General features: G+C 41.0%; 1 protein-coding gene across 2 annotated transcripts in view; it reads left to right on the top strand.

The window, feature by feature from the left end:
• The window catches only part of rasa4 (RAS p21 protein activator 4), a 62447-nt gene that overhangs the window by 22831 nt on the left and 24672 nt on the right, over positions 1-14944 (top strand). For both annotated transcript variants that reach the window (XM_084698043.1, XM_084698044.1), the window contains exons 2-4: positions 13318-13374; positions 14321-14434; positions 14543-14604. In XM_084698043.1, coding sequence (XP_084554169.1) covers positions 13318-13374; positions 14321-14434; positions 14543-14604 — 233 coding nt within the window. The remainder of the gene's footprint in view (positions 1-13317; positions 13375-14320; positions 14435-14542; positions 14605-14944) is intronic.

Below are 14944 nucleotides of genomic sequence, written 5' to 3'. Positions count from 1 at the left end.
GGAAACCTTATTTAATAAAATAGCACTCGTAATAATCAGTCTAATCTTAAGTAGTGAATTCTATGAAAGTAGAGCCAATCATATAACGTGAGAGATGAGCAAGTATTATACACAATGATTTATTTAAGAGAATGTAATTATAGTGAACACATACCAGATAAGTTATGGGTTAGTTGGGCTAAAGCAGTACAGTAGGCCTAAATTCTAATGCGAGCGCACTACACAATGGTTGCGTAGAGCGCGTGTGAAGGGGGAGAAGTTGAGGAAGAGGTAGAGAGGAAGAGGCTTCTATAGTAACAATGGAAGATCAATGGAAACTGACCTAACGATGATTAAGTTAAATCATTTGTAAAATACAATCAAACATCAACAATTCAAACACAACATGCCAATATGTCACAAGTAAGAAATATTGCAAATCGCAGTTACTTTTGTCGGTTTGAAGAACGGAGTCAATGGTTCGTTATGTCCAACGAATAAATACGTTATCTCTCGTCAAAGTTCCGGGCGCAAAGTGAATATGCAGGTTATGAGGAAATAGACGAGAGTGTGCACCTCCAGTTGATCCTACGAACGAGCGGGGGTGATTGTACGTTTGGGGGTTAAATACCCCAAAGAACAAGGGGGTCATCCCTGTGAAGGTGACCTCTCTCATTGGTCAGTTACTTCCACCTGGGCGTTGTCCTGGGACCTGCCCAGAGGTGTGAAGTGGCTGATAGTTTTGAGTTCCATTATCTCAAATGTCCCTGGAATGCTCAAACTTCAGAATATAACAATACAACGTTCATAACTGGTTTTGTTAGTATGATACAATTATTTTGATACCAAGATTGACTGATTTAACTATACCTGAAGGGAAGTTATAATCAAACATCAATTAACAACGTTCTAGGTAAAGGAGACAAACACATTGTAACACATCGACTACTGTCCTTGAATTAGTGTCCATGAGCCATGTAGTCCTTTAGAAAATGTTTGTAAGTCCACACAAGAAAGTTTCTTCAAGTAATTCCCTTTGTTCTGACAATGTGAGACCATGGTCTCTGTTCCTGACCCCATGCTGGGTCAGGAATTTGAAGCTCCTACTCTGGGAGATAAGGACAAAGGGGACAGACCCTTTCCTCGTCGGTGGTAGGGGAAGGTGTGGATGGTACCATGCTTTGTCTGTGGACTCTCTGCTACAACATTTAGCGGTGCATTTATTAATTAATACAATTTCACAGCAGTTATTCAACAAGTAACCATGCTGCAGCAGATACAGCCTACCCGCTGCACACCTTCCTAACCGTTGTATTTAGTATGCATTATAGCTGGTCTAGGTCTTTAGGGCAATAGAGGCAGGGCAGCTGCTGTCATGGGGGGCAGCCAGGGTGGGGAGGGAGTAGTTAGGGGGAGAGGGGTGGGGGAGGAGAAAGGAAACACAAGACAAGAGGGATGATACCAACAAAACACCAAGTTTTTTCATAAAGTATGACACTTAAGGGTAAATTTCTCCTTAGCTAAGGGATTTACTTAAGGGGGATGTACAGAATCCCTTAAATGGTTTCCTTAGCTAAGGTGAAACGTTAAGGGATTTACTACATTGAACGTGATTTCACAGAAGTAAAATTCGACCGTTTCCACGGAGACCGCGTTGTTTAGTTGTATCGCTAGTGCATCACCTTCAAAGCTAGAGCTAGCTAACCAAATTGGTCAGAGGAGGAAAATATTGTGCTTCTACAGGAATACAAAAAAGTTAACACATACTAAAACGTAAATTTGATCCACAAATAACTGCAAACAAAAAACAACGAATGTAGGACGAAATTGCATCAAAAATAAACCTCAAGAAGTTTGGTGAAGCGGTCAATTCAAGAAATAAAAAATATATGCTAGAGCTAGCTATGATAACTTGACTGTTATATCTGTTATTATTTACGTTTCAAAAAAGGTCTATACAATTGGCGTGGGAGACAATTGCTGCAGAGTCAATGCATATAAACGTACAGCTTAACAGCTTAACCTAACAGCTTACGCTGCTACAGCCGTGTTGTTTTTTCCCGGAATATGTGCTCAGATCATGGGCGTCGCCGCAATGTAACTTGGGGGTGTCATGTCCCCCCAGGGGCGAATCTAGGTTCCCACTTTTGGGGGGGCTATAAGCCCTAGATAAAAACTATTATTTTTCCTGTGACACAGCAAAACAAGGGGGGTCTGGGTGCATGTTCCCCCAGGAGAAATTTTTGAAAATATACTTTTAAATAGTGTCCTCCAGTGGGGTTTTGGAAGATAAATTAACAAATCTATATTTAAAATATATATATATATTTTTTTTTTATAAGTAAAAAAACAAAACAAAACAAAAAAAACATTTGAGGGGCCAATGAAACTTTGGGGGTGGGGGGGGGCTAGATACGCCCATGCGTCCCCTCCACTTAAAAAAAAAAAAAAGTTGTTTGGACCCCCCCACTTTTGCGATCAAAATATTAGTGCATGACTGGTCTACTAGTCCAGCGATCTTTCCATTGCTTCACAATCAAATCCGTTCCACTTTATTAGTAGGGAGAATGCCCATAGCAATAAAATTCCACTCCGCGTTTTTTAGACAAACAGCATCACGCACGCAGATTCTACTCCCATACTCTTTGATCGACGCATCGCTCTTGCAGCTAGCACTTTAGACATGACTGTTCCACAGACGAGGTGGACATAAGGAGGGTTTTTTCGAGGAAGAGGTAAGTAAGTCAGTCCCATATTTTCCTTTCAGTGGCCAAAGCACCCTTATGAGACATTCTCTGACTATAATGGCATTAGTTAAGTCACAAAGATCCTTCTGCAAACATTGTTAGCTAGCTAGATAAGCAAGCTTTTTACCTACATCTACAAGGCGATACCATACTTTATTATATGGCAACGACAGTACGAGCTTTTTGATTGGCTAATGGGGAGTCATGCCAGACGCGTATTGCCCTCCAATGTCATCTGCAAAATGAGCGACGAGTCAACTGCTGAGTTTCACTATCCAGATGATGCTGAAAAGATTTGTCATTGAAAGTGAGGATGAAGACTAGACTCTTTTAATCACTTGTGTCGTCATTTTGTGTTGAAATTAAAGCCATTTTAGCAGAACCATGTTGTCCTCTTTCTATCAAAAGTAATGAGTTGCTAGGCAACACATGAAACACAGCGTGAGAAGACTTGAGAGCTAGCTACAATTAGCCTAGAGGTACCATTTATTTTCATTTACAAAATGAAAAGAAGCTAAAAATGCCATATAATAAACTACTTACTAACCTCGACCGTTCGGTCATGCCGGGAAATATCAAACCTCGGCTTTGCCGTATCGACCGGGCGATAGCGAGGAAATTGCTGGTGTTTTTTTATTGCCATAACAACCGTGAGCTAATCTGGAGTTAACCTTAGCTAACATGCTAGTTTTTCTAACGACTGGAAAAAAAGAAGAGAAAAAAACCTTTATTTCAGAATTGTCTTCCAAATTAAACAACTTTGCTCAACTTGTAATTTTGGCAATTCGCAGATTTTCATTGCTCCATATGTTAGTCTGTAACATGAAGGTAAAACTGATTCAACCATTAAAAACAAGCGGAGCTGATCCCATGCAGGGGGACGCGAGACATAGCGCCTCATTAGCAGCGTGTCACTGGCAGCGCGTCATATCACGCAGTCGGGGCACACCTTCTTAGCAGGGCGGGCTATTTAATCAGGATATCGCTGCACTCTGCTTTGCTAGTGCGACACAGGTTGCTTTCTGTTTAATCTGCTGCCTCCGCCTCCCCTTCCTCCACCCTTGGTTCTGTGTTTCCTGTCGTAAAGGGAATGCGTCACTGCTCGGAGGTCGAGACGGTGTCTCTGTTGGGTGCGGCAGGGAGCCGATGCAAGCAGAACCATAATGCCAAATTACAAGTTACAATGATGTGTTGTATTGTGTGAATAAGGTATCAAGTAAGTACTATACTGAGTCCTCCTCCCTGAACCATATATCCTCCTAAAGCCTATACCCTTAGGATGTTATCTAATGAGACATGAGAGAAGTCATTCTCTCCAAAATTAGTATGCTGCTCATGCATAATACATTTGGTATTGGTAAATGCAGTATATGGCTGATAATTTTTTGGGCTGTGCCATTTAGGGAAACTGATTCAACCACCTAAACCATGTATTTTCTGAAAGCTTACATCCTAAGGATGAGATCTGTGAAAAAGGCTATAGGTTTGAACACACATTTTACCATTTCTGAACTGTCCAGTCATGCTTTAGGGAGATGCTAAATTTTTATGTAGCCTACATCATTACTAGGCTACTAAACCTATACCAATTGTGAATTTGATACACTGATAACATGTTTTACATCTGAAATCTCAATCAGAAATCTTCATATGAACAATCTACATTAAGCTTATTTCAATTATCAATATAAAAGAATGCTCAATGCATCTCCATTTCTCCAGATATAGCCTAGGTGGTTGAGATTGAGAGTGAGTCAGAGGCAGAGGCAGCATGCACGGGCAGTGGAGACAGCTCTGTTGGTGAGGTGAGTGCTGAAAGGTGACAGGTAGTTGAAGATGTCCCATTGCTTATTGGGAAGTTTAGTTTTCAAAATATTATAAATCATATATGTCCAGCCCCTCAGTATATGTATAACAACTATGGGAAATAGTTGTGGTAAATGCACCAGAATATGGGAAATTGCATCTACATCTTTAAAAAAATTCTGAGGGACAAACCCCCAGACCCCCGGGCAAAATGTCCCCCCCACTCTCAAAATGCTGCTGACGCCCATGACTCAGATTGACCATGAACACTAAACAAACTTATATCTAAAGTGTGGTAAAGTAGGACAACGTTTTTTGTTGTGAATTCTAATATCGGAGCTTCATAGATGTTGGCTTTTGGTAGTATTCATGCACGCGCTAAACTCAGAGTTGCCGTACTCCGAGTTGAATTAACTAAATCATATCAGCTGTTCTGGAACCAAGTTTTCTGAAATTCCAATTTCAAAGTAGCCTAACTCAACTCAGAGTTCAGGGTTAGGATCAGAGTTTGTTGAACCCTCTACCTGGAATACCCCCTGGTTGCGTCGGAGCCATAACACGCCGCAGACGGGTCCGGTGTAAATAGGGTGTTAAAGTCTTGTGCTACGGCGCCGTACTGATCAAATTATGTGATTGCATACCCTTAAAATAGGTCATAGATCGAACGACTTGTCAATAACAGAAATATTTGTCAACTTTTTTATTTTGTCGACAACGTCAACAAATTGTTTCAGTGTGTATTCATGGATATCATGTGACGTCACTGTGTTTAAGCGCCGCCATCTTTGTGTCTGAAAGTGTAGCTAAGCCCCGGTCACACCATAAACATAGAACAGAAAGTACAGAAAGTAACCCACAGAAAGTAAAAAATGCCTGCTGTATGTTGTGCTGTTGGATGCAACAACAGTCGCCAAAATAACCCAGAGATACAATTTCAGTGTATCCAAAAATATTTTGATCGGTGTAATAAATGGTTGGCTGCAATTAGAAGAGACAACTGGCAGTCAACATTTAACTAGCGTTAACTCAATATTGTGCAGTGAACACTGTATCAGGTAAGTTAAAAAAATAAAATTAAAACCTTTGTATCTGATAAATTGGCACTAGCTACATTTGCCCTTTTTAGCTAATTATTTTTTTAACAGGAAAATGTTTACAGTTGAGTTGTGTATGGTGAGCTATAACATTGTTAAACGAACGTTAGCTAGTCGCTAACGTTATACAAATTGTGTAGTAAGCTAGCTAATGAAGCTGATGTCTCACATGATATGTACAACTAGTTATAAACCTACCTGTACTTAGTACAGTATGTGGATAAGAGAATATCTGAGAGCGAAAAAATGAAAGGGAAATTACCTTCCTTAGGTTGGCCAATATCTTAATAGTATGCACATATTTAATATTCTAGCATTCTTTCCTATCTGCTTAGGGAATGCTTTAGCTACACCTCGCTGGCCCACATTGGCACTCTTAACCAACACTAAAAAACACGGTTGATAATCGCGCTTGAATAACTTACATGTCCTGTGATGACATGCATGTGTTTTGTCTCCAGATGCCATATCTTGGTGTGGTTCACCCATCCTGCAACTGCATATTTATATTTATCTGTACTTTTGAAAGCCTTAAGGCTATCTCTGGTGTATGGGGATGGATTCTGTACAAGATACATATGTCGGGAAAGGACAGTTGTGGCAGACGTTTCGCAGACTTTAAGGGACAAAATAAAGTTGACGGTAATAAATATGGATCGCAGCCAATAATAAATGTTTTTTTCTACATATCGTTGTCTTTCTGCTTCATTTATGTGCTATGTTCGTGACTCTGTTCGTTGGCTAACTATGAAAGCTAACTAACTAACCACTAGAATTAGACAATAAAAAAATAAAAAAAATCTTCAAAAAATGTGAAGAACCAATAGAAAACAATACTATTATTATATTTCTATTAGGGCTGTGAAATGATTAAAAAAAATTATCAAATTAATTACAGGTTTCTGTGGATTAATCATGATTAATCACATATTACCGGTTTTCCGAATTTTTTTCATTAGTGTGCGTCTTTAATTTTGCGGTACCTTGATGTTTGAGTCACCCGTTGCCACTCGCAAAACTTTGGTGAACCCCTCGTCCTCAATAATATCAATTGGTCTACAGCTTTTTGCAATACATTTGGCAACTGTGCAAGTCACCTTGTCACAGGCAGACTTAGTGAGGGCCCTACGCTGTTCGGTGGTTTGGCGCATTCTACCTGAACTCCCCTCGCCGACCAACGCATGCTTTGCGTTGAAGTGGTTTAGGTTACTTTAGGCTGGTATTGCTTCGGTGAAACGATAACATTCAGTCATTTAGCATTCAGTCATTTAGCAGACACTCTTATCCAGAGCGAAAACGTCTTCCTGCAGAGCAGGGCTCCAGACTGACTTTTTTTACTTGGAGCACATTAGCCACTGAAAATTTTAGGAGCGCAAGCAGAAAATTAAGGGGCACACCTTATATTGACCTGCAATGCATTTATTAATGTAACTGGAGAGGGTACAATTCAGTGCTTAAGCACTCCTAATATTTTTTTTAATATTTTCTGAAATATATTGTTTTATCATTTGATGATGGTAGTTCATGAAGAAAGGGACATCCTTAGTTTTTTCATTCAATATTTTGCATAATAATACATAAATGTATTAATTGTTATCCAGTGAAATTAGGGATTTATATTAGCAAGGGGGTTTACGTTTAGCACTTTTGCAAGGCACTCTAATCATGTCACATTCTCATTGGGGGCTGAGCACCCCTATAGGTCTGATCCTATAATCGCCCCTGCAACGCACCATATAACCTAAGATTGAGTTTAAAAACATTATTTAATGTGACATTAAGTACTGTACATGCAAGTCTTAGCTAAATGACTTAAATGTATGATGCACTTTTCAACACGATACTTGCCGAGTATAAAAGCGCAACAGCTCAAACACAGGCAGGGATACAGTAGCAACGCTAGTGCTAAATAAGTATTTAGCTGCTAGGCTCCATGACGCCGGGTAAGAAGGGCTCGTGAAACTGCTCACCAAAAGAACGAAGTCTGGCAGATTAAGACATGTTCGTAGGAACCTAGCGAAAAATATCCCAAACTTCCCAAGACTTTTAGCTAGGTTTATAGGTACCTAGCGAAAAATAGCCTAAACTTTCCTAGACTTTAAGCTACATTACTAATGCAGAAAGAAAGCTGATATCGCTGTCTTACTAGAACGACGTATCTGCGTTGTTGCTAACGTGTGCTGACATTGTGCACACCCAATGAATTCAACATTTGTAGGTCGAACATACGCGAGTGCTTGTAAAAAATGCTTGCACTGACTCAAAAACTGGTCGCAAAATGCAACCATTTGGTAGCAGTCTGGAGCCATGCCGCAGAGTGTGCATCACTTTGGTTTTATTGGATGTTCCATCTTAGTTATTTTGGAACACGAACTTCTCATCCAGAAGTTACAGATTGGGTGGAATTGTGGTTATATTACGTTAAATGCGTTAAACAAAAATAACGAATTAATCCTGCAATTTAATCATAACGCGTTAACGCGTTATTTTTCACAGCCCTAATTTCTATTATTATTATTATATTATTACTACATATTAATATATATGACTAACTAGTAGTATTGGATACAAATACAATGGGTTGAGTCAGACACAAAGATGGCGGCAGGCTTCACGGAAGTGACGTCTTTGGTACCCATGAATATATTCCAACTCTCCCGGAAATTACGGGTGTCTCCCTCATTTTAATAGCTGCTCCCTGACGCCCACAAATTCTAAACAATATCCCTGAAATCATGATTTTTTGGGGAGCGAACGAGAGACAGTTCAATGGTCATTTTGACCTGGTAGACAGGCTCTGAAGAAACCGAGAGAGCGAGTGACATACGTGGTGAGAGTGCGGTCAACGTCTCTGAATATAAGGCTCTCGGCAAGTAAATAGTCTCTTTAGAGGACGCGGTGTGTGGGGAGAAAAAAAAGGAAACCCTTTCTCTCCTTGTCGCACTGGTGTTATCACAGTGCTGCAGGTGGTTCACACCAAATGTGTACGTGGTTAAACTGACAAACAACTGGCCTATTTGATGTAGCACCTGATCTGATGGCAGCCCCCGGTTTCTCCATCACCAAGATAACAGCACACTGAAATGAATCACCCTGCAGTTGTATTCACCACTCTGCAGCCCAGGAGCTCATTGATGGCAGTGTTATGTGTCACTAATCCTGCATCTGCCGCAAAATTCAATTCCAAACAAAACGATCTTCACTGTTAATATACCCCCCACCCCACTATCACGCAGTCAAACTCTGCAGGTAATTATCTATCTCTAAAGGGAGGGAACCTGTTCTTTCATGGTGACTTATATAAACCATTTCCCCTCTGAAGCACTTGATAAAGTGCCCGGTAGCAGAAAAACAAAAATGCCAGCACTGTTTGGGGAACTTGATACAGTTTTGTTCATTAGTGCTATATATCTGAGCAAGATAAACTAATTGTTAATGACAAACTCTCCATCTCATCTATGAATAGAAGACAATAGAAGACGATCCTGTGTGCTGTGACTGTAATACACATTATCAGGATGTTTGGCCCTCTCTTGTCTCTACAGTCAATGTATCTTCAGTTCAGAACCTGACATTGTGTCCAATCTCTTGGTCCAGAGAGCCATAGAGGGTTTGTGGAGAGAAATGGGTAGGATCCCAGCTCTGCTGCTGGGGGATCAATGGTTGAGGCTTGAAAGGCCAGCAGCAGACTGCTTCTCTCCTGGTCCAGTTCTGTAGCCCGCTGGTACCCAGGATAGCTCTTTTGAAGTGAGGGGCGGCAAAGGCTGCAGTTGAGATACTGTTACGCATTGGGTGCCCTTTTGACATAGTCTTTGACTTACACCAAAGGAAGGATAGACGCAAACACCCACACATACACACACACGTCTGCTATTGAAACTGATCTAGGTACTGTATCTTATGAAAATAAGCTGATGTGTGTGCCATAGTTATAGAAAATGATTACTCTTGCCTCATGTTACATGCAGGAGGGATGCTTTGACAAACTAACCCATAAATCTTAAAGGGGCAATTGATTGCAAAACCGATTTTACCTTGTCATAGTTGAATAACGACAGTTTGGTGGGTAAAATGAACAAACAGTGAACCTCAAAGTCCATTGACACTTCTTTCCTGTGCAAATCTCAAAATGAAAACATTTGGCTGTAAAACGCTAGCTTTTCAACAAGGCCACCGGACTGACGTCAGTTCGAGGACTGCCGGGGGAATTCTTTTTTTATTTTTTCTTATTGGATAACATTTACAATGAAAAGTATTTTGTGTCAGGCCTTAGTGGGCCGCCTAATCTCTGATACATGTCAATCTGGTATATTTGGGGGAGTATGTGTGTTTTCTCACATACACACACACACTGTGCGTGTACAGACGTGCCTAATGCTCTCAGTCTCCTGAGAAAACCTCCTGAAAACTGCTTTTAATGCTGGCATACTAAACAAATGGTGTTACTTTGCAGATATTACAATACATTTGGCACGGATAACAATGCTGTTGGAGCAGTGTTTATGGTTTGGCAGGGGCATATTTTTAGTTCTTGGGCTGGTTTTGTCACACAGACCTGGCAACCATGGGAGAGTGAGAGAAGAATAAAGGAAGACGCACCGTGCCGTTTTGGTCGAGGCATTGATGGGCTTGTGTCCTTGTTCATTGTCCACACAACCACATCTCAAATTAACCCAAACAGTTGGCTACATTTGAAATCATTTACATCCTGCTGAGATCAGCAAATGTTGAAATAAAACATTTGCAGAAGGCATGAAGTTTTGATGCGTGATTGACATACTAATGTTTATTGCAGATTCAGTATATATATTACACAAAATAACTAATTGAGTTGGAATCATTTGCTGACATCTTGGCCCCCCCAGTTCAAAAATTCCATCTGCACCCCTGCACTCAATTATTCATTTGCTCTGAAAAATAATACCCAAGACAGTTTTGAAAACCTTGGACCATTTCAAGCAGGATTTGCTAAGAAGCTGAACCTGAAAAGAGGTGCTGTTCCGATCGTATGCTCATCGCAACTGCAAGCTGTAAGTACAGTATGATTTTGTCGTTAACAGTTATTAGCAATGCTAACGTCTTCTGTATCTAGCATAGGTAGAATGCTAAATACGTTTCTAAACACAACATACTTTACTTAGCAAATGACTCTAGCTAGACTAGCGGTAGTCGGCACTAGTAGGGAAGCTTCCGAAAAAATAGCCAGAAAACGGATAGCAGTCAGGCTTAAAATTGCTAACGCCTGTCTAGATTATCTATTTGAAAGAACTGGAGAAAGGCAGGTGCTAGATACAGGATACGTCGTTAGCATTGCTATAACTGTTACCGACAAAATCATACTACGTCTTGCGGTTGTGATGAACATAAGGTCGGGACGCACCTCTTATCAGCAACAGCTTCTTGGCAAATCCTGCCTTACATTGTCCCAGGTTTTCAAAACTGTCCTTGGTCAAATGGTTTCGCGCAAATGTGTCAAGGGACGAACTGGACGAACGCTATGGTATAGAGAAACATCAGCCATGTCCGTCTAGCCAATGTTGGCTATAGGCCTACTCTAGCTCATCTGCTTTTTATTAACGCTGATTAATTGCAAGGAATGCAAGAACAGCTAGATAGCGAAAACACCTAGACTGTAGGCATGTAAACTAGTTTAGCTGGCTAAGAGCATAAATGTGTGATTATTTAGCCTAGTTTATTGGCAATAACGTTGTTTCATGTTCCTGACTGTTTCATTCAAATAGCCTAAATAACCTGTGTTCTTATGTAAATTTACAATTCACGATGCATGTTTGTCCAGATCTTTGTCAGGCTATTTTTCAGCAAGATATCTAGAGCTAGATAACTGAAGCTGAGTTGAATTAGATATAGTTTGGTTGCTAAGCTGTAACGTTCTACACACCTAAGTCAATCCAGTTTGCTTTGACAACAGAAGTGGAAACAACTAATGTTATCATTTCAAATGATATCTTGTCAATCTGTTGAAAAAAGTGTTGTGAAGACACGATAGACTTATTTGCGCTTTTTTAATTTCAAGTCTCCATCTTCGGTGTTTCAGTGAAGGCCGATATATGCTTCTGTGTTTTTCGAAAAACGGACACATGGGACCGCCTCGTCTCTGTGGAACGCTCTCTTCGAGCTCTCCGTCAGCCCTCGGATAGCCTTGGAGAGCTTGACGTGCACCTCCTGAATTTTCTAACTATCCGTCGTAATTTCAGAGAGCTACGGAGACCCCCTTGGCTGTGATTGGTCAGTATTAAGAACCGCTTGCGTCAGGGGCGGGGGCGGGGTTGCCGTGATAAACAGGACGAACAGAATCGTTTGACCGTCATTGCTGTACGTTTTTACAATTCATATTTCAGCTAAACGGTACATGTAAATCAGCATCTGAATTCAAATGTGACGAGAAATGGGCAGTGTAGTTTCTGAAAATGTGCATATTTTATTGATGAAAAGGTTAATTTGTAAATTTGCTCCGACTTCTCGGTAACCTCGGTAAATAAACACTCAACGACGTCTTACAAAAAACTATTGCGCCACCTACTCTTCTGGCGGTGAATTGTTTTCAGCACCCACAGCCTACGGAGAACCATAAACGCAGTCTATCCGTCCGTATCCGTGCGCCCACCCATCCGTAAACGGAGACGCAGAAGCATATTTTGGCCTTTAAGGCCGATTTATACTTCTGTGTTTTTACGCACACGGGGAACGCCTTCTCCGTCCAGAAACGCCCTCTCTTGGTGTCCTCTCCGACAGTTAACGGAGACGCAGAAGTATAAATCGGCCTTTATACTTCTCCGACTCTGTTACGGACAGACGCACGGAGTCGGACGGATTGGTTGAATTTATACTACTCCGACGGCTCTGCTGAAAGCAATTCACCGCCAGAACAGTAGATGGCGCTGCACTGCGATGCTCGCTAGGTTATCGAAAGGTCGGAGAAAATTTACAAATGAGCCGTTTCATCAATAAAATAAGCACATTTTCAGCAACTACACTACCAATTTCTCGTTACATTTGAATTCAGATGCTGATTTACATGTACTGTTTAGCTGAAATATGAATTGTAAAAACTTACAACAATGGCGGTCAAAGGATTCTGTTCTCTTGTTGGTCACGGCAACCCCGCCCCTGACTCAAGCAGTTCTTAATACTGACAATCACGGCCAAGGGGTATCCGTAAAATGACGGACGGATAGTCAGGAAAATCAGGAGGTGCACGTAGAGCTCTCCGAGGGGTTCCGAGAGGGGCACAGAGAGGTTGTTCCTTGACGTCCATGTGTGCGTGTCCATAAAAACGCTGAAGTATAAATTGGCCTTGTTGGCTGTTTTGCGTTTTTGCTCCCCACCTTCACTCGTTGAAAACCAACCAATGGGCGCGCAGCTCATCTAAATATTAATGAGCATATCATAAAAGGAGAAAAGCTAGTGTTTTTTCCCCGGGAATCTTTTAGAGGATCTATCAGGGGGCATAGAACAGCACCCGGGCCATTTTCAACCCAACCAATGTTACATACCCTATTCGGAGACCCTAAAGAGCAGTGTGAAATTCCCATGAAACCCAGTCAATCACCCCTTTAAAAGGATTTCCGATGTGATCTGTGAAACTGGATTGAGTGTTGCATATGCTTTTTGTGTCATTGAGTGTATGGTTGCAGTTATTGTGTTCCTGATACCTTCTCTGATATCTGTAGAACTGGGAGCAGTGATCCATACTGCATCGTGAGGATTGACAATGAGGCCATCATTAGGTATGTGTGTGTCTGTGTGTGTGTTCACACCGTCTGTTTTTGCCTTTACGCTGGCTGAAGATCCCACTGCCACTCCTGCATTCTTTGAGCTAAGGCAATTATAATAAATTTAACTGATGATTAATTTTAACATAATTTCCATGGAGCGCCACTTATTTTCAATTAATACAGCACATCTAAGCTGCCTAGAGCCTTATTCATATAATCATATCCATCTGGATGTGATCTAATGACAGCCAAGAGTGTTTAATCAGTTCATTGTATCTTAAAAGAATATTTCTTAAAAATGAATATTTCCTTAAAAAGAAAATTGTCCAATATTAAACAATGGTCATTAGTGAGGTTCAGATTACCTGTCAGGATTCACAGTCATTATCTCTGTCAGTATTAGTGTGAAATCTCTAGGCTTAGTTACTTGGTGTAATGACAAGCTGTTGATATAGAGAGAAAAAGACCAACGTTGCTTGTTAATGTTTAACAGTGTAACCTCTGTCTCTCTTGCTGATAGCGAGTTGGAAGTAGATGCAGGGTGTCGCTAGTAAAACCTTTTAATGAGGGATTTGAGCCTACTGTTTTCAATATAAAATTAGTGGAAGGCTGGGTGCCGAAGCTTGAATTAGTGTCAAACCAGGTAGGTTGGACCACAGCAAATAATAGTCAAACAAAAGTAATTTCTGGGAAAACGGTAGCCTTTGTTCAGGTTGTATGTTGTAAAGACATTTCTCAGAAGGTGCAGGCCTTCCCCTGACTTGAGCAGGTCACAGTGTGAAGGTACAGCCATTTCGTCTCTTGGCCGTTTGGTCTTGAATCTTATGTATTGTCTCTGCCAATGTTGTTAGAGATTGATCATTCTATGTCAACAGCAAACACTAACACCATTCAAGAGATCCCCTCAATGACGCTATGGTGCTATGCATCTATTGTTGCCATGACCTCTCTTTCCTAGGACGGCCACAATATGGAAGACTCTGTCTCCATTCTGGGGGGAAGAGTACAACGTCCACCTGCCCCCATCCTTCCACACTGTGTCATTCCATGTACTAGATGAAGACTCTCTCAGGTAAAAAAGAGACTCCTCTTTGAATCTTCTTAAAACTTAAGACGTAAAAAGTGTAAGAATTGGCTGTTTTATGGCATTTCCTAACGCACGTCCCTTGTGTCATTCCAGTCGTGATGACGTTATTGGCAAGGTGTCGATCAGCAAAGAAGCTCTTGCTGCCAAGCCACAAGGTGAGAATGTTTCAGGTCCCCAGTGTCTAGTAGTGTGAATTCATAGATCCATGTATGTAGGAATCTAGCCAAGCCAAAAGCCTATGTACATGAAAAGGACTATGTTGACCATGATCCTGTGCTAGTTACAGCCTACACTATGATCCTTGGCAATGTTTCAGTGGGCTTCAGCCTCACACAGAAATGTTACATTCTTTATATTTAAACCTCTACATCCATGGACCATCTGGAGGTTTGCATTGGATATTTGGATCTGAACGGTTTTGACTTATATGGAATAGTTTCTCTAGTGACGGATTCCCTCACTCACTGGCTCACCTGCAGCGAATAGAGCAGGCCC

Source organism: Hypomesus nipponensis, chromosome 5, assembly GCF_054491055.1.
Source record: "Hypomesus nipponensis isolate SF chromosome 5, ASM5449105v1, whole genome shotgun sequence".
NCBI lineage: Eukaryota > Metazoa > Chordata > Actinopteri > Osmeriformes > Osmeridae > Hypomesus > Hypomesus nipponensis.
The sequence above is the reverse complement of the archived record's forward strand: the minus strand, read 5'-3'. Positions and strand labels throughout refer to the sequence as shown.